Below are 17,827 nucleotides of genomic sequence, written 5' to 3'. Positions count from 1 at the left end.
CACATGTTTTAGCCTGGGATATCAGTAGGACAGTAGCCATCAAGAACAAGATGGTGTTTAGCAGCCTGAAGCTTGTGTAGGTCCTGCCCCGGGAAATGCTGCCCAACCACAAGATCACCCTCACTCTGAGCAACAAGACATCTGAGATTAAGAATGGCTCATTTCAGCACTTGGGAGGCAGAGGCAGGTGGATTTCTGAGTTCGAGGCTAGCCTGGTCTACAGAGTGAGTTCCAGGACAGCCAAAGCTATACAGAGAAACCCTGTCTCGAAAAAAAAAAATAAAACAAAAAAACAAAAAACAAACAAACAAACAAAAAAGAATGGCTCATTTCTGGGTTAAGTCTTCCAGAAAGACCTCCAAGATCCATGCTGTACCACGTTGACGTCCATTGCCTCCAGAAACCATGAAGTCCATGAGCTGTGTTACCATTGCTACTATGTGCAGGGAAACTTCTTTTGCAGTGGCATAGATGACTGCACATTCATTATTGAGAATGAGACACAGAGAACATTCTGTGACAATCTCCCCAACCTCAACAAATACAGGCCAGAGATGAAGCTACTAAAAAGAGGCCGTAAGAGGTTGTGTAGCCTCCTGAGTGGCTACTTGTGAGATAAGGGTTATTTTGAAATAAGCTATCCAAGATAGGAAGTGGACTAGGGATGAACTGTTTGTTGCTATAGACCAAAGCTGAAATTGCACTTTGAGACTGGAAGATCTGAGGGAGCTTTTCAACTCATGAGAGAAAAGTGTTCTAAGAAAGGAACCAGCCAAGGGATAGGTACCTGGACCAGGAGAATGTGGAAAATCCTAGAAGCAGGCAAAAAGTCAGTGTGGCTAAAAGAGTGAGAAGGAGAACAATGTATGTAAATTTTAACACACACACACACTAATGTATGCATATGCAATTTATAATCCCCGCTGTGCATGTAGCTCAGTTTTAGAGGACTTTCCTGGCATACATGACGCCCTGGATCCTTATGCAGAAACCCCAGGGGACAGAACATGCCTGTGATCCCAGCAGGAGTGCAGGGAGAGGGGCCAGAAGTTCATAATCATCTCTGATACAAAGGAATTATAGATAAGCCTGCATTTCATTATGAGATGCCCTCTCATAACAAAACAAAAATCAAAACAAATAGCACCAAAATTAAAATTAAAACGATTATCCTAACTCCATTCAGTAAAGCCTGATATTATTAAATCTCCACAACCCATCATCTCTCCTCCGGCAAATGGGTGTGAGCGAACCCTCCAGTTCATGATCATCCAGACATTTCCCCTGAAACAGATTTATAACATCGTCCTCAATATCTTTAAGAAGACTATATGTGGTTGGTTGGTTAGTTTGTTTACTTATTTGGTTTGTAGGAGTAAAGACGCTGTCAAATTTCACAACTCTTCTGGAAATACTTGCTTGAACAACATTTTACCCTCTCATTGCCAGATGAGAAACTAGTCATACCCAGTTTCCTATTTTACAGAACTCTCACACTTCAGGAGCTTCAGCTCTTTAAAGATCTCCACTCACCAAGCAGCCTTGCCCATCCTGGAACTCTCTGCATAGCCATGCTGCCATACAATACAGATCCACCTCCCCTTGCCTCCCCAGCACTGGTGCTAAAGGTGTGCACCACCATACCCTGCACTCCCTAAACTTTGGAAGCAGAGTCTACGAGCTAGATTTATTTCTTTCAGCTTCTTGTGGGCTGCTAGTAAACATCGATTAGAAAGATGTTAGTTAATGCCTTCCAGGAAGAATAACAAGAGACAAGTGTCCCTTCTGCCCTTGTTCCAGGAACTCCTGATCTTCATTCTTCTTTCTGGAATGCAGTTTATTTTCCTATAAATCGAGAGGGTTGGTCCAGGTATTGAAGTCCTCCAGGCTTCCAGTCACACCTAAAGTAAGGATCTTTGCTGAAGATTGGAAACAGCCTAGGGCACACCAGTGATGCTCCCACTTACTTAGGCTCTCCTGTAATGTTTATGTCAATGAGCAGATGCTATCCAGTGGGTGGATTGGAGAACTAGAGAACTCAGTCTTCACAAAGAGAGTGGCCAGGAGATAAAGATGAAATCACAAGAGAGACTTGTCTTCATCCATAAATAGCTCTGGAAGAGTCCATGGGCAGCAGATGATCAGAACGAGAGACTAACAAGAAGTCACTTCCCCTCAAGTACAGGTAAGTAGGGATGTCTACCGCCTTATGCTGAAGAGGAAGAGTCAGGGTAGTTCTCCCTACAGTTTCTGTACCATGTGGAATTACTATAGAGGTGATGTGGGGCTGAATGTGGGACATTCAACAACGGTGCTTGAGCCCCGAGACATTAGGGTAACTTACCATCCAGTAGAGTTCTGCGGATTCTTGGAAAGTGAATCTATGTTTAAATGGAATAATGGGCTTTCATAGATATCTATGTAATATTATATAATGATATGGGAATGGGACCAGGGAGGCAAGGGCACACATATATTTGCAGTGTTGTTCATTGATTTTTGTGGTTTGTAAATTTAGAGAGTTTATAAGAAAGAGCTTGGGGCTGCAGACATTGCAGGTGCTGTGTTAGAGGTGAGGTAGCTAAGAGCAGAATGAACTAAACTTTGCTTTAGTTGAAGTGTTGGAGATGGGAAGAAAATGGCCAATCCAAGAAGATGGAGAGCTTTTAGAAATGGGATTTGTTCTCCTATGACTAGGAAGTCGTTTAGTTGTTAAACTATCAGAGAAATGTTTTGAGGAGGTTTTACAAGGATTTTTTTGTTTTGTTTTGTTTTGTTTTTCGAGACAGGGTTTCTCTGTGTAGCCCTGGCTGTCCTGGAACTCACTCTGTAGACCAGGCTGGCCTTGAACTCAGAAATCTGTCTGCCTCTGATTCTAAGTGGCTGAGATTAAAGGCGTGCGTCACCACTGCCCGGCTTTACAAAGATTTTTAAAATGTTTGATCTGTTAAGTGGGATTCCCCAACGCCCTCAGCTTGGGGCTTGGTGGCTGGAGTCCTTCAGCTTGGGCTGTCCGTCTCTCCTGATCCCTTGTTTCATCAACAACCAGCTATTGCTGCCCACTGTGTTCTCACTCTCTCACAGCACCCGCCCCCAACCCCACAGCCCTCCCCTGTCCCTGCAGGGAACTTAAAACAAGAGTCATAGAATATAACAAATATGCCTCAGTGGCTACTCATTAGGTCCTTACAACAGGTGTGAAGTCTTACTCTGCACTTTCTATTTATTGTATTACATGTGAGTGAGTGAGTGAGTGAGTGAGTGAGTGAGTGTGTGTGTGTGTGTGTGTGTGTGTGTGTGTGAGAGAGAGAGAGACAGACAGACAGACAGACAGACAGACAGACAGGCAGGCAGACAGGCAGACAGGCAGACAGACACAGACAGACACAGAGATGGAGAGAGACAGACATAGAGACAGAGAGAGACAGACACAGAGACAGAAACACAGAAAGAGGAGAAATTATAACTTTCACAAGACTAATCTGTTCTTTAGCCACTGTGTACTTAGGGATCTGATTAAAGTTATGAATCTAAGGAGAAAGTGACTTTACCCACTGGGCCACCTGTCTGGTCCTTGATTAGTTTCTTCCTTAATTGAGGAAGCTATCAACCCACAGCTCCTGCAGATGCCCCGGAACCCCACTAGTGTCTACGCAGACACTCTTTACCTCCAGTCCTCAGCAAAATTCCTCTTCTTTTCTGTCAAAAAAAAAAAAAAAAATCAACCAAGAGTTGAGGCAGAGGGATGGGGACATCAATACTGTGCTTCAATAATCTTCAAGTCATACAAATGCATGCACTGTTTGTACTTTCTGCTTATTCTTTGAGCTGCGACTTATTTTGTATCAAAGACTGGCCTGAGCCGGGCAGTGGTGGCGCACGCCTTTAATCCCAGTACTTGGGGAGGCAGAGGCAGGCAGATTTCTGAGTTTGAGGCCAGCCTGGTCTACAGAGTGAGTTCCAGGACAGCCAGGGCTACACAGGGAAACCCTGTCTCAAAAACAAACAAACAAACAAAAAGACTGGCCTGGCTCACATTGGAATCTCCCTCTCTTAGTCTGCTGACTGTGATATGGCCCCTATACATCACTGTGTCTTATATTTTCATTTGATTTTGACATGTGTTCATGTGTCTCAGTCTGGCCTCCACATAATAAGTACCTAGAGATGACTTTGATCCTCTGATCCTCCACTACTGATGTTCTTGAATTACATACAGGCAGACACCACCATCGCTGGTTTATCTGGTGTGGGTGACTGAGCTAGAGGTTCATACCCACTAAACAAGCTCTCTAGCGTCTCATACACCCAGCTCCCATGCTGGTAGTTTTATCATTTAAAAAGGAAAGAGGAAAGAAAACTTAGCACCTTAACAAATATTTTCAGTCACAACCCTTGAGAAATGGAGGCTTAAGTTCAGGGGTTCAAGGCCAGCTTTGAGCCAGGAACATATCTCACAATAACATATTCAAACCCTGTGGTGGGAACCGACCCTCCCTCCTCTGCTGATAGCCCCTCCCCTTATGCACAGCTCAGGCCTGAGTCACTAACTCATCCTCTGCAGACCCCCAGCCTACAGGAAGCCCACTTTGCTCTGCCTTCTGAGCCCACACACTGAGAGTCTTGATTCCTTCCAGCATGTTGCTCTCTGTTGTCTCTTCCACAGTGATCTATAAAGACTCTAAGGTGTCCTTGCTTGTCAGCCTGGCAGTCACAGCAGTCCTCAGAGGGCACCAGCTCCTGGGACCCCCCACACCCCAGCAATGACTCTCTGTGTCCTTGGGAAAAGGAGAGTCCTCACAAAGTGGCTCCTGAGCCCTGTCTCTGTCCCTGCCCCTGTTCTTCTCCATTGCTGTTCCTCACTGTCCCAGCTGCCCCGCCCTCTCCCCTGTCACAGGCACTCTCCTGCATCTGGACCTTCGCCCTCTCTCTCTCTTCTCCCCTCACAGGGGATATTTTCTGTTTTTTTTAAAAAATATTATGTTCTATATATTTTCTATGTATATATATATATATATGCAATAGTCAGCAAACTACATTTTCATATGGTCTCATAGCTAGCAAAATCTTTAATCCATTGATAGAGGCTGGAGTCATAGACTCATGTTTTCTGTTAAAAACTAAGCAAATATATAAAATAAGTAAAATTGTAGTCTTATGCTACTATTTTCTATAGTAAGCTAGACACCTTGAAATTTTTATAAATCTACATATCATTGTATATATTATTGAAAGCATATCATTTAAAAGGTTTATGTTTAAAATTTTTAATTGCATGTATCTGTATGTGTGTTTATGTATGTATGAGTTTGTGGTGATGTTTACATGTGAGCACAGTTCTCCAAGGAATGTTTGATGCATGTGAATCTACAATGATAGTAGCTGTGAGCCTCTCAGCCAGGGTGCTGGGAACCTCTCCCAGTTTTCGGGTTTTCTGTAAGAGCAGTTGGAACTCTTGACCAATGAGCTGCTGCAGCAGTCTAATGGTAATGCTCTAGTGGGAGTAGAACTTGTTTACACTCCCTCAGCCTCCCTCTATGAGTGCTGACAGTGGAACTAAAATGAAAACCTTCAAAAACCTTGTCTTTGACGTCTATGGGACAATGTGCTTAGACACAACAACTCACATTTTACTCAGTCCTTGTTGCTAAATACTGAACTTGATTGAGGCTTAGGGACCAACCACTGTGGTTACTGAGAAGGAAGAGCCCACAGTCAACCATGGGACAAGTGCACCTCCATTAGAAGGCTGCTCCTCGCTTAGGGTTCTACCAGAGGAAGAGACTCTTTTCTCTGACTTCAGGTTTTCTCTGTTTATTCTTCCTTGTGCTGAGACCAGGAGTGAGTCTGAAGGCTATATGTGGGAAGGAGCAGGAAAGAGAAGTGTTTGGGAGGACAGGGGGCCTTGCAGAGAGGCCTATGTGATTCAGACAGACAGGATGAGAGACCTTCTCAGATGCAGTGTGGTGAGGGCCCCAGCCAACCAGAGCATCTCCTCATTGTCCTGCAGGTCACCATCATGATGCCCCTTCAGGTCCTCATTTCAGGCCTCCTACTCCTTGTCCCAGGTGAGTGAGAGGTGGGGTGGGGAATGCCTGGGAGGAGGGAGGTTCAGTCAAATACATTCCCTGGGAATGGAATCACAGGTTACATAGAGAGCAAAGAATCAGGATGAAACTGTAGCCCCAAAGATAATTGTTAACCTCCATGAATTTCAAATTTTCTGGCTCAAATATAAGACCCACAAGATTGTCAGGTAAGGGATGAATATGTGTGCATGCAAGTAATATTCAAGTAAGGGTGAGTATATGTATGTGCAAATTATAGTCAATGCATGAGGGCTGCAGAAATGACCTTCACTTGGCTTATATGACATTAAAAAACCCTCCTTTCAATTATTTAATTAAAATACTAATTGAAAACGTTCTATGATATAGTAGTAAATAGTTAATTGCATATTAATTTTTTTGAGACAGGGTCTAAGATAGCTTTGGTTGTTCCAATACATGATAGACAACTGCAAATGGCCTCACTACCTCCCAAGAGCTAAGATTTTAGATGTGAGCACCTAAATCTCATATTCTTTCTAAATTTTACATTCTAATCTCTACTGAGTGGAACTGTCAAAGGTCATTAATTCTTATCATACTTTTCTATAAATTTATTATGATAATATTTGTTGTATTTGTGAACATTAAAAATGTATTTGCAAAAAATGGAGTGGTGAGTGTACCAGTGAGAAGTACAGTCCCATTACACACTCATTATAAAATAAACAAGGAGCATGCTATGGCCAACCGTGTCTCAAATGCCCAGGCTGGACACAGGCTAGGCAGAGCGGAGTGACCAGCCAGTGACTCCCACAGTTCACTGTTCTGTGTTATTTGCTTATTCCTTTCTTCCTGTGCTGGGATCCAACCCAGGGGCTGGCGTGGGCTAGATGGGCATGGCATCCTTGAGCTTCGTCTTTAGCCCTCAGATTCCCCTCATGTGGAAGCAGCTGGTAATAGGGGATTCTGTTCATCCTCTCAACAGATACATATTAAAGCTATTGTGCTAGGTTTAAAGTTTGCATGATTTAATCCTTGGTTTAGTATTCTGATTTTGTGGTCTCACATTATGAATCCTGTTCAGTTTCTGTAATGTTATCAACATGTACAAAGGAATCCTTGATCAGGTTTTAGTTTTGGTTTGTCTTTGTTTAGCGTAAGACTTGAGGACTGATCCTAAAAGCTTACCCCTCCTGGGCGTTTTATAAAACCCATTCTGAGCTTGACTTGGTGGTGCACACCTTTGGGGAGGTAGAGGCAGGCAGACCTTCATGAATTCAGGCACCCTGTTCTACATATGGAGTTCTAAATACTGAGGTCAGCCAAGGTTATATAGTGAGAGCTTGTCTCAAAAACAAAAACAAAACAAAGCAAACAAACAACAAACAAAAAACAATGAAAACCATATGAACAAACAAAAACCACTCTGAAAATTGACACTGAAGTTAGCAAAGTTCTGCCTTTAAAGCAACAATCCTGAAAGACAGATAGACACAAGCACGCACTCATGCACACACACACACTAACACACACACACACACACACACACACAAATCCTGTGCTCTGCTCTTTGTATGGGGAGGAGGCTGAAGTGTTAATGATTTCATTTCAATAGCATGGAGAGGAGGGTTAGGCGTGGTTTGAGACAGGGTCTCATGAGCCCAGGTTGGTCTTCACTACACTACACTAGTCTCCATCCTTCACCTTTGAAGGTCATCATTGTGCACTGCATCTGAAACAGAATTTTCAGAATTTTAAAAATGTTAAAAGTCAGTAGGCATGCTTGTAGTCCCATTTCTCAGGAGTCTGAGGCCAGAGTATAGTAAGTACAAGAGAGCCTGCACTACAGAGCAAGACCCTGTCTACAAACCAACTAACAAGTCAGCAATAATCCTAGCAGGCAGAACTGGATGGATCTCTATAAGTTTCAGGCCACCCTAATATGAAAGGGTCCACCATAATTTGGAATGGAGGACAGAGGTGTGGACGTTGCAGGGTCAATTATAGGCTATGATAGGTCAGTGATGGGCTAGGAGTGTGAGAATTTTACATTTCTTTCCCTTGAATTGTTGGCTTTATCGCTAGGGGTAGATGCCTTTGTAATTGGTTAAGGTTCTGGGGGATTTGGGGAACTTTTGCTTATTAACTGTATTTGGCTCAAGCTAAGTGGTGAGGCATCTTCTACAGCTCCTGATTGGCTGCCTGTGAGGGTGGCTTAGGCTAGGTGGTGGGGCAGCTTCCTGACTGGCTGCTGGTAAGGGGTGTGTTTCCCTGGAATTCACTTGTTTTGGACTTTTCCAGTTGTGGGAAACAGAAACTAAGGCCTAGTCCTTCAAACTGCCGGTTTGCAGCCTGTCATGGAGTCAGCCTGGCTTTAGCTAAATCTGTCCTCTCAAAGGACTTGAATCATGAGGCTGTGCCTTTTTCTGGTGATATTTCCTAATGTCCTTTACTAAGAGTTGACACTGACAATAGAAACCAATACTAACTTGTCCCTATTTTTTTTCTTAATTCAGAACATCATTCTATAACTGTTCAGTTTTTGCAGTTGTTACTTGCTTTTTTATTTATTTTATTTGGAGGCTGAATCTCACTGTGTGGTATGAATGGCCATGATCTCTCCCCAAGTAGATCAGGCCGCCTGAAAACTCACTAATCCAAAATTGCCTCTGTCTTTTGACTAATGGGAACAAAGCCTGTGTCGCCATGCACAGCTGCTTAAAATCATTTAGAGTGAGACAGGATCTCAACTTGGCTGGCAGGGAACTTATTATGCAGACCATGCTTGTCTTGAAGTCATAGAGATCTTCTTGCCTCTGCCCCTAGTGGTAAAAAGTATTTGCTGTCAGTGATGAATTAAAATTTTTATCATGTTTCATAACTGAGTCACTTACACTTATTCTTGGAAGGTGTGACTAAGAGGCCTAAGTCACAAGCAGAGCCTAGACTACAGATGTTACCTAAACCTAGTCATTCATTGCCTTTGGCTCCTTGGAAGGGCTCACATAGTGAGAAAACTATAAACTCAGGAATGTGGGAATTGAGGAGGGCCAAGTTATCCAAATTTATCTATGCTGGGCAATGACAGATTTACAAGTAGTTGGGGGTTTCCATAGACCTGTAGTATTTCCATGCATTGTAAGGGCACTTTGAACGTGCATTGCCAGCAGAAATGTCTGTCATTTGTAGAATTAGACATATATAACCATCTGAAAAGTACTTTTTCAAGAATAAAATGAAACAGAGGGACTCTTGGTTAGGATGTAAAAGCATTTGTTTATTGTTGCTTCCCAATAGAATGAGAATTGTGTGCATATAGATTTTAGAAAACACACACTCTATAATCTGTTCCAAAAATAGATGTCTTATAAACACCCTGATATTTGAATGGAGTTTTGTGACTCCCCAGTCACACCATATCCTAATCCTCACATGATGTGAGACACGTTGGCCTTTGGACCATATTACAGGTGATTTCTAAAGTAATTCTGATCCAAGACAAGGGACATAAATGTTAGATGAGAATACACACACGCTGTATTGGATATCGTGGTGGTCATTCTGACTTTTCAAGGTGTGTGTGGCCTTCCTGAATTTACCATCCTCAGCTCACAAAGGACCTTAAACTGTTTCACAAATAAGTTCTTTGGTTCACCCAAACATATACCTGAGCCTTGCCATGTATGTGTCTTTCTTTCCACAGGGAGGTGGGGAAAAGTAGGAGAGATGGAAAGAGGGAGGGATAGGGAGAGAGAGAATGAGAGACAGAGACACAAAACAAAAACAGAGACACAGAGAGAAAGGAAGGAGAGAGAGAAAAGGTAGGGAGAGTGAGAGAGGTTCATCTTCTTAGAGAAATTTAGTAAAATGTTAAGAATTTAGTGTGATGCTCAGAATGCTATAGTATTTGATTATGTTATTAACTTTGAACTCACGATAGCAGCTAGTGTGAATACATGTAGTCTCTGTAGTGAAAATCTAACATGTTGATTGTAACAATTAATTTTCATTCCTCTTTAGCAGTTTGGAGCACTACTGTGACGTCTTCATATGACCCTTGGAATAATCACACTGTAAGCATTTTGTGTATTAATAGTGAGATTTATGTATCTATCTTCTTGCAAACTTATTGCCTTTAAACACTTTGTGAAATTAGTTCACAGTTTTTGTCTCAAAAAAGGAAGAAATAGAGGTGTAAAAGTGACTTTTATTCGCCTTATGTAATTGTCATCTGGAGGCATACTACTGAAGAAGCTCACCCTTCCTAGTTCTTTCTGCCTGGGTGCTTTAACTCATCTATTCAGGTTAAAACTCTTCTCCAAGCTTAATGATTCAATTCAATTGCTCTCCATAACTCAGGTGATCTGTTCTAACCTTCTGACTCCTTCTCATTCCCTGGTTTGTTCTGTTTTTAGCCATATCTAGAATCTTCTCTTTGTAAGCAGTCTCTGTAAAACTGTCCCTGTAAAAATTGCCTGTGAATGCCATGAACTGAACTACCATGAACTCCACTCCCTGCATCATCTCTCAACTCATGGACTCAACTGAACTTGCTGAATAGAACCCAAAGATATACTGATGCCTCTGTCTCCTGAGAGCTGGGATTAAAGGAGAGTTAAAACATGCCTGGACCTAAGCTTTTCTTTACCTGAAACTTGCTCTATACCAGGCTGGGCTTCAACTCTCTTGCCTCTATTGCTCGGTATTAAAAGCATATCTATGTTCCAGCTGGATCACACAGACCTAGAAGGTGTTTGCCAGAATAGCCACATGGCTAGACTAAAACTCCTCTACATAGAAGAAAAAATAGTCAAGCATAGTTGTTTATGCTTTCACCTTAGGACTGAGACAGCTGAAACAAGGGATACCAAGTTTGAGGATAGCCTGGACTACCAGGGCATCTTGGGTTACCTAGTAAGACTATGTAAAAAAAAAAAAAATTAAATATATGATAATAAATTCACTAAAAAGAAGAAAAGATTTTGAGTCTAAAAATGATGTTAGGAAGTTTGTTTTGATGGGCAGGTGAGTTAGTTGTACCCAATAAATGATATTTTATATAACAATTGAGGAGAAAAAGACACAGAGATCAATTTATTGTGTATGGTTAAAAGTTAGATTTAAAAAAGAATAAGCTAACCAAAGGAGAATAAATTAACATATCATATTTGTGTATCTAATTGAAATATCAGAAACCATCATGGCATGTTGAAAGTACTGTTAACTGAGCAGGCATGTGCAGGATTTAGGACAGCCCTGGATGACAGTTGAACCTGAGTGTAGTTAACTGCACCCAGTTGTCTTTACCAACAAGAAGAATAATTTAGAATTAAATTTAAAAAAAGGCGTAGGAAAATCTGGACTCTGCAGCTGTTAGGCTGTCTCTAGGTGCAGAGAGAACCATGTATGACAACTGGGCACAAAGGCACTCTGTTGTTGCTGGTGTCTGGGCCTTTTGATTTCTTTGGGTTTTGTTTGTTTGTTTGGTTGGTTGGTTGGTTGGTTTTGGGTTTTTCGAGACTGGGTTTCTCTGTGTAGCCCTGGCTGTCCTGGAACTCACTCTGTAGACCAGGCTGGCCTCGAACTCAGAAATCCGCCTGCCTCTGCCTCCCAAGTGCTGGGATTAAAGGTGTGCGCCACCACCGTCCGGCTTGTTTGTTTGTTTTTTAAAATATTTTTTTAATATGTAAGTACACTGTAGTTGTCTTCAGACACACCAGAAGAAGGCGTCAGATCTCATTACGGATGGTTGTGAGCCACCAGGTTGTTGCTGGGATTTGAATCAGGACCTTCGGAAGAACAGTCAGTGCTCTTAAGGGCTGAGCCATCTCTCCAGCCCCTGATTTCTTTGTTTTTGAGACAGAGGCTCCTGGAGACCAGGCTGGCCTTGAATTCTGTATAGAGTTGAGAACAGTTATGAACTCCTGACCCTCCTGGCTCAACTTGTCATCCAGGGATCACAGGTGTGCACAGCCATGCTTAGCAACAGCAGCCTGCTTCTTGAAGCCTGCGGATCAGCTTCCCAGACTCCATCTCCTGAGAAGGTTGAAAAGATGTGTGAAGATGAATGAGAAAGGATAGGCACTGCTCCTACTTATAACCAGGAGATGCTATAAAGCAAATGTTCAGTGGGCAGGGCAGACACTCCTGTAATCCAAGCACTCAGGAGGTGCAGGCAGGAGGATCAGAAGTTCATCACGTTGGCTACATAGTGATAAGCCTGCCTAGAATACACGAGACTCTGTCTCAAAACCTACAAATATTACTTTCTATTCACAACAGTATTTGTCTAGAAGTATCTGGGAATAACTTATCTAATGTCCTACTGAACATGTCGATAGGAGCCATAGAGACAGAGCTCACAGAGCTGAGCTAACATTTCAGTGGTCTCACTGACTAAGCAGAGGAGCTGGGGCTGTGATCCAGCAATGAGGCTCATACATGGGCAACCACCTGAACTCAGTTAATCTCATCTCTCAAGGTCTTTTTGGGGCTAGTAGATCAGTGCTGATTTGTGACAGGGCCTAAGGTGATCTCCAGCCTGTCTCATGCTTATTCCAGCACATGGTAATCCCTGGTCATCTGCACCAGGACACTTGGATGGATTTTGCATTTCTGTCTGATCACATGGTGTTAATCTGGCTGCATCTATGAACCTCTTCCCCTGAATTGTTTTTATAAAGATGTAGATCTTGCCTCATGGCTGGAGGACCATGGCATTGGTCCCAGCCATCAGGGGACAGAGGCATATACATCTCTGAGTTAGAGGCTAACCTGCTCTACGTGGAAAGTTTTAGGTTAGCTGTGGTTACAGTGCCAAGTAAGGCACAGTCTTAGGGTAAAAGAAAAAGAGCATCCAAAGTTGCATTTTATAAGACAAATAAGATCTATGAGTCTATGAAGAAAGATCAGACTCAGCTGAGCAAACTCTGGTAACATCAGAGGACCAAATTAGAAAGCAGCCATTGCTTTTATCAATAGAATAATAGCCTACTGAATGTTAATGCAGATATAATCACTCAAGATAAGCATCCTTGTTGTCACCTCCAACCACACAGTAAAACATTTTAATCCTCTTCCAAGACACTTTGAAGGTTGTATGGTCTATAATTTCACAGCTTAGTACCAACTCAAATTGTTTGATTTTTACTTGCATGCTTTAAAAAAAAAAAAAAAAAAAAAGTCTCTCTATGTAGCTCTGGCTGTCCAGAAATGCTGTGTAGACCACATACTCTTGGAACTCTCAGGTATTCTGCCTCTGCCTCTCTGCCTCTGCCTCTCTGCCTCTGCCTCTCTGCCTCTGCCTCTCTGCCTCTGCCTCTCTGCCTCTGCCTCTCTGCCTCTGCCTCTCTGCCTCTGCCTCTCTGCCTCTGCCTCTGCCTCTGCCTCTGCCTCTGCCTAATAATGGAAATCAAGGAGTATATGACCACATACTTGAATATTCTATAGTAGTCACTGGCAATGGAGGGAAAAGTCTAGGTTGAAGTACAGGATGTATTTTCTGCTCACCTCAGTTGGTGCCTCTTCAATTACTGATATTTCTGTAGGAAGTGGTCCCAAATCAGCCGATCTCCACTAAGGACCTCTACATTGGAATCTCTGTGTCTGCTGCATTGCTGATCCTCCTTGCGAGCATCGTGACTGTCATAAGTGAGTGACTTAATCAAGGTTCCCAATGTCAGGAATGGGTCTGGGTCTCCATGACATAAACAAGCACAAAATCCAAGGAATTTTGGCAGAGCAAATTGTTTAACTCCTGTAGCAGGGTGCAAAGCCAGTTTAATTGCACTGAGCCAGCATACCCAGTAGGGTTCCTGCTGGGCCTTTTAAAGCAGAGAGGTCCCTTGCTTCTTTTTGAGAGCTCAGAGCTTAGCCTCATAATCTTAGGAGACTGCTGATATTAAGCAGTGCAGTGGCCATGGCATCTGAGCTTGGGTTTTGACTGTAGGAAAATGATGACTCCACAGCTATTCTTGCCTAATGGTGTCTTTCCATATTTCTTTCAAGATGCCACTTCTCTGTCTTACATAGCATTTGAGAGAAGACACTGTGTTTTGTGTATATTTCCCAGACCAAGGAATCAGAGCAAGGATTCTCAGTCATTCTGGCTGTCTCATGTAATTCCACATGCCATGGGGTTTACATGTTACATGAGTTCTCTGTGTTCCCTAAGCCACATACATACTAGAGACCCTTCTGAATCCCAAGGGACATATTAGAGCCTTCTAAGCACTTATATTACTTCTAAGACATAGAGCATGAAAAGTGACCACTGTTACAGTATCTCATAAAAATTCCTGTTTCATGCAATTGTAAAGCATAAATACTGGTGGTTCTTTTCCTAAATACCATTGCTTGTTTCTCTCCTTGAAACAGAGTCTCATATATTCTAGGGTGGCATGGAACTTATGTAGCTGAGACCAGCATGGGACATCTAAGCCATCTGCCTCTACATTGTGGGCTCAGAGCATACATTTTATATTTCAATAATAGGCCACTCAAGAAAAAAATTAAAATCACATTTTCTATGAAAAAAAATAATGTGGGGCTGGAGAGATGGTTTAGAACTTAGGAGCATGTACTGCTCTTACTGAGTACCATTCCAGCACCTGGGTGGGTGACTCACAACTGACTCTAGCCATATCCTCCTGGATGCCTACAATTGGACTCTAGTGCACAGATATTCACATGCACAAGCGCACACACACACACACACACACACACACACACACAGAGAGAGAGAGAGAGAGAGAGAGAGACAGACAGACAGACAGACAGACAGACAGACAGACAGACAGACAGAGACAGAGAGAATCTTTAAAGAAAAGTTTGGTAAATGCTATGGAACAAGAATTTGTTGTACAAGGTTGTAATCTGGAACAAAAGAAACCATTATAAGACCTATGGTATGTTCTGTCTTAGCCTTTGGGTGTAGTTTTGTCCCCTGATGATACTGTTGAATGTTCTGGGACATATTTAACAGAGAAGGCACATAAGACACTGGATGGGAAACTGCATGACTAACACTAGAAACAGAGTTTGTTGTGGGTGGCACTCAGGCCTGCATGGCCCTTTCTTGTGGGGTTTGCAGGAGTGCACACAGTGTTTCTGTCTGTGTAGCCCATTCTTTGGGTAAGAAGGTAAGCCATCAACCTTCTGAGATGCTGCACATGATCTCATTACTGACCTGTTTCACATGACTGGGCAGAAATTTAGAAATGAGAATATGCCTGTCGTATTTTAGGATGTTTCCCCCTAATATTTAGAACTTGGTTGTTCATAATGATTATTTAACCTGACCCTGGTGGTATGAGATTCAGGCTGCTGAAACAGAAGGATCACAGTTCATGGCTATTTTAGGCTATAATTGTAAGATAATTTATGAAACAGGGACTAAAAATTGCATAAATATCACAAATATGCTCCTTTTCTTAACCCAAAGTTTTTATTCTCCTCAGAGAAAGGGTGGTTACTGGAAGTCTCAATGTCTTTGGTGGGAAGGGGAGGGTGAGGGGTTGGTGGTGGCACACACTTCCTGAACTACGTTATGGAAGGAGTAATTGCCAGTATAGTGTGCTACCTCAGTGACACTTTTAATAGGGTCATGATGGATGAGACTGTTAGTAAGACCTTGTATCTCAGGTCACTTGGAGAGTCCATGTTTAGCTTATTTTCCACAAGCCAATTTAAAAAGCTAGATTTCTTCATTTATTTTCCAGAGAAAGACTATTTACTAGTGTCACTCTTGCATGTTAGGAATGCTATGTGGGTGAATGCACAAAGCCATGGATACAGAGAAGGTACATCCATGGTTATCAGGGGATGGTTCAGTTAAAAACAGACATAATGCCCTTGATTAGAAGAAAATGTCATGAATGGTTTTGATGGCATGTTCCATTTTTCCTTTCAACTCCTCTCACCTCCTCTCACCCCATTTTAGAGTGCAGACACAGACAAAAGAAGAGTCTAGAAAGGTAAGCTCTCTCGGCTTGTACCAGTTCCTTTGGAACTTGCAGTCTTGTAGATTTCTCCTAGTTTCTTTCTTCCTGTTCCTTTTCTCCTTCTCTTTCCCCCTCACTCCTTCCTCCTCCACATTCTTTTTGAATTTACTTAGTTTTAGTCAAAGTGTTTTTCATATTATATATTTTGGCCATGTTTCTTCCTGTCCACCAGCTCCTCTCAGATCATGCTACCTCTCTACCCACCAAATACTATTTTCTCTCTTTCCTTCAATGGGGGAGGGAGGGAAGAAAAAGAAAACCTACAAAAAATACAAACATGAGATCAAAATAATCACATCCCAAACCGTTTTGTGTCAGTTATTGCATTGTGACACCTGAGCTTTCTGACCCTACGTTGTTTCCATACCTGTACACATGATACTGACCCAAGCAAAGAAAAGCTTTGTCCCAACTCCTTTGTGATTCTCAGCACAGGTATTCTTCTTGTGGCCAAATGGAGACACTCTTTTTCACTCTACATTTCAGTTATAGAGATGGCCAGTGTAGAGATGACAAAATCCACTAGGTCAAAACCCCACCCATGAGTTAAAATTAGTCAGTTTCGTTCTGTGATTTGCTCCTCTGTGAGTTCTAGCTCAAATATCAGTCCACCATGACTATCTGCAATAAAAGCTCCACCTACAGCTGATGGGAAAGACCAGACCATAAACCCCAGCAGTTCTCTCTCAAGTCATTGTCTTTCCCTGTGGCACCTGATGTTTTGTGCACATGCCGTATGCAAGTGTGTGCCATGCACATTGTCTTTGTAGTTGTTTCTAAGACCCCCCCAGCCCCTGTGGAAAGGCATTGTTTATTGCTTCACCCAAATTCCCACTCCATGTTAATCTTAGAGTATGCAGATGCTATGCAGATTTCAATACCATTTTTTTCTTTAGCAAAAATTTATTAATTATTGTGTTGGGAACTGGTTTTGGCAGTAGTTGCAATGGTGCGTTTGTGTGTATAAAATCCATGGCACCCGAGAAGGTCAGAGGACAGCTGTGTGGCATTGTTTCTCTCCTGCCTTTTCCTGGGTTCCAGGAATGTCGCATGAGTCACCAGCCTGTCCTAATCTGAGGGTCACAGTTCCTAGCTCAATTCCAAAATGTACATCCCGATGAGGTAACTCCATTTGGTGTTAGATATCTGTCTTTTAAACTTGCCACTCTTGTGTTCTAGTACATGAATATATGGGTGGATGGTAATAAGAACTTTCTTTTTAAATTTAATTTTTTCATTTTAGTTTGTCTGATGTTTATTAAGCAAACATCTCTATTATTTAATACCACATTTCTGTGTGGTCCTGTTTATTCACTGCTACAGCTTTGTTGTGAGTGGGGTTTCCACAGTCCCAAATGCTCAGTCATGCTGAATCATGAATGAAAAGAATCTGCTCAGACCTGAAAAGTGACCTTACTATTCCTTTCTCAACATCTCTCTCTTCAGCTCAGTTGTCTTCCATGGATTTCAGAATGAAGTTTTTCAAAGTACAGAGCAACCCCAAGCTGTAGACAATGTCATCATTATCAAAGACATTGGAGTTCCAGTTGCCCACTGAGGACCCATCATCAAAGACTGCGCAAGAAAGAATGGGATATGGCCACGCTGTTATATTGTTTCTGTGTCTGTTCATGTGGTGTTCCCACTTGCCAGCAATAGTGGAGAAGGTGGCCTTCTCGCTGTTCATAAGCCTAGTCATTGTTCATACAGTACTCATTCTTACCACACACTGGGGAGCAGTCTCTCAAACAGGAAGTTTAGAATTGCCTGTGTTCT

At 42.3% G+C, this 17,827-nt stretch overlaps 1 protein-coding gene across 1 annotated transcript; it reads left to right on the top strand.

Moving 5' to 3' along the window:
- The first annotated feature begins 6,019 nt into the window (after positions 1-6,019).
- Positions 6,020-17,609, top strand: LOC116078608 (hepatitis A virus cellular receptor 1 homolog). The gene is made up of 5 exons (XM_031353943.1): positions 6,020-6,068; positions 10,071-10,123; positions 13,598-13,700; positions 15,991-16,024; positions 17,498-17,609. The coding sequence occupies exons 1-5, from the start codon at positions 6,020-6,022 to the stop codon at positions 17,607-17,609; spliced, it is 351 nt and encodes a 116-aa protein (XP_031209803.1).
- Positions 17,610-17,827: the final 218 nt, after the last annotated feature.

Source organism: Mastomys coucha, unplaced genomic scaffold (assembly GCF_008632895.1).
Source record: "Mastomys coucha isolate ucsf_1 unplaced genomic scaffold, UCSF_Mcou_1 pScaffold5, whole genome shotgun sequence".
NCBI lineage: Eukaryota > Metazoa > Chordata > Mammalia > Rodentia > Muridae > Mastomys > Mastomys coucha.
The sequence above is the reverse complement of the archived record's forward strand: the minus strand, read 5'-3'. Positions and strand labels throughout refer to the sequence as shown.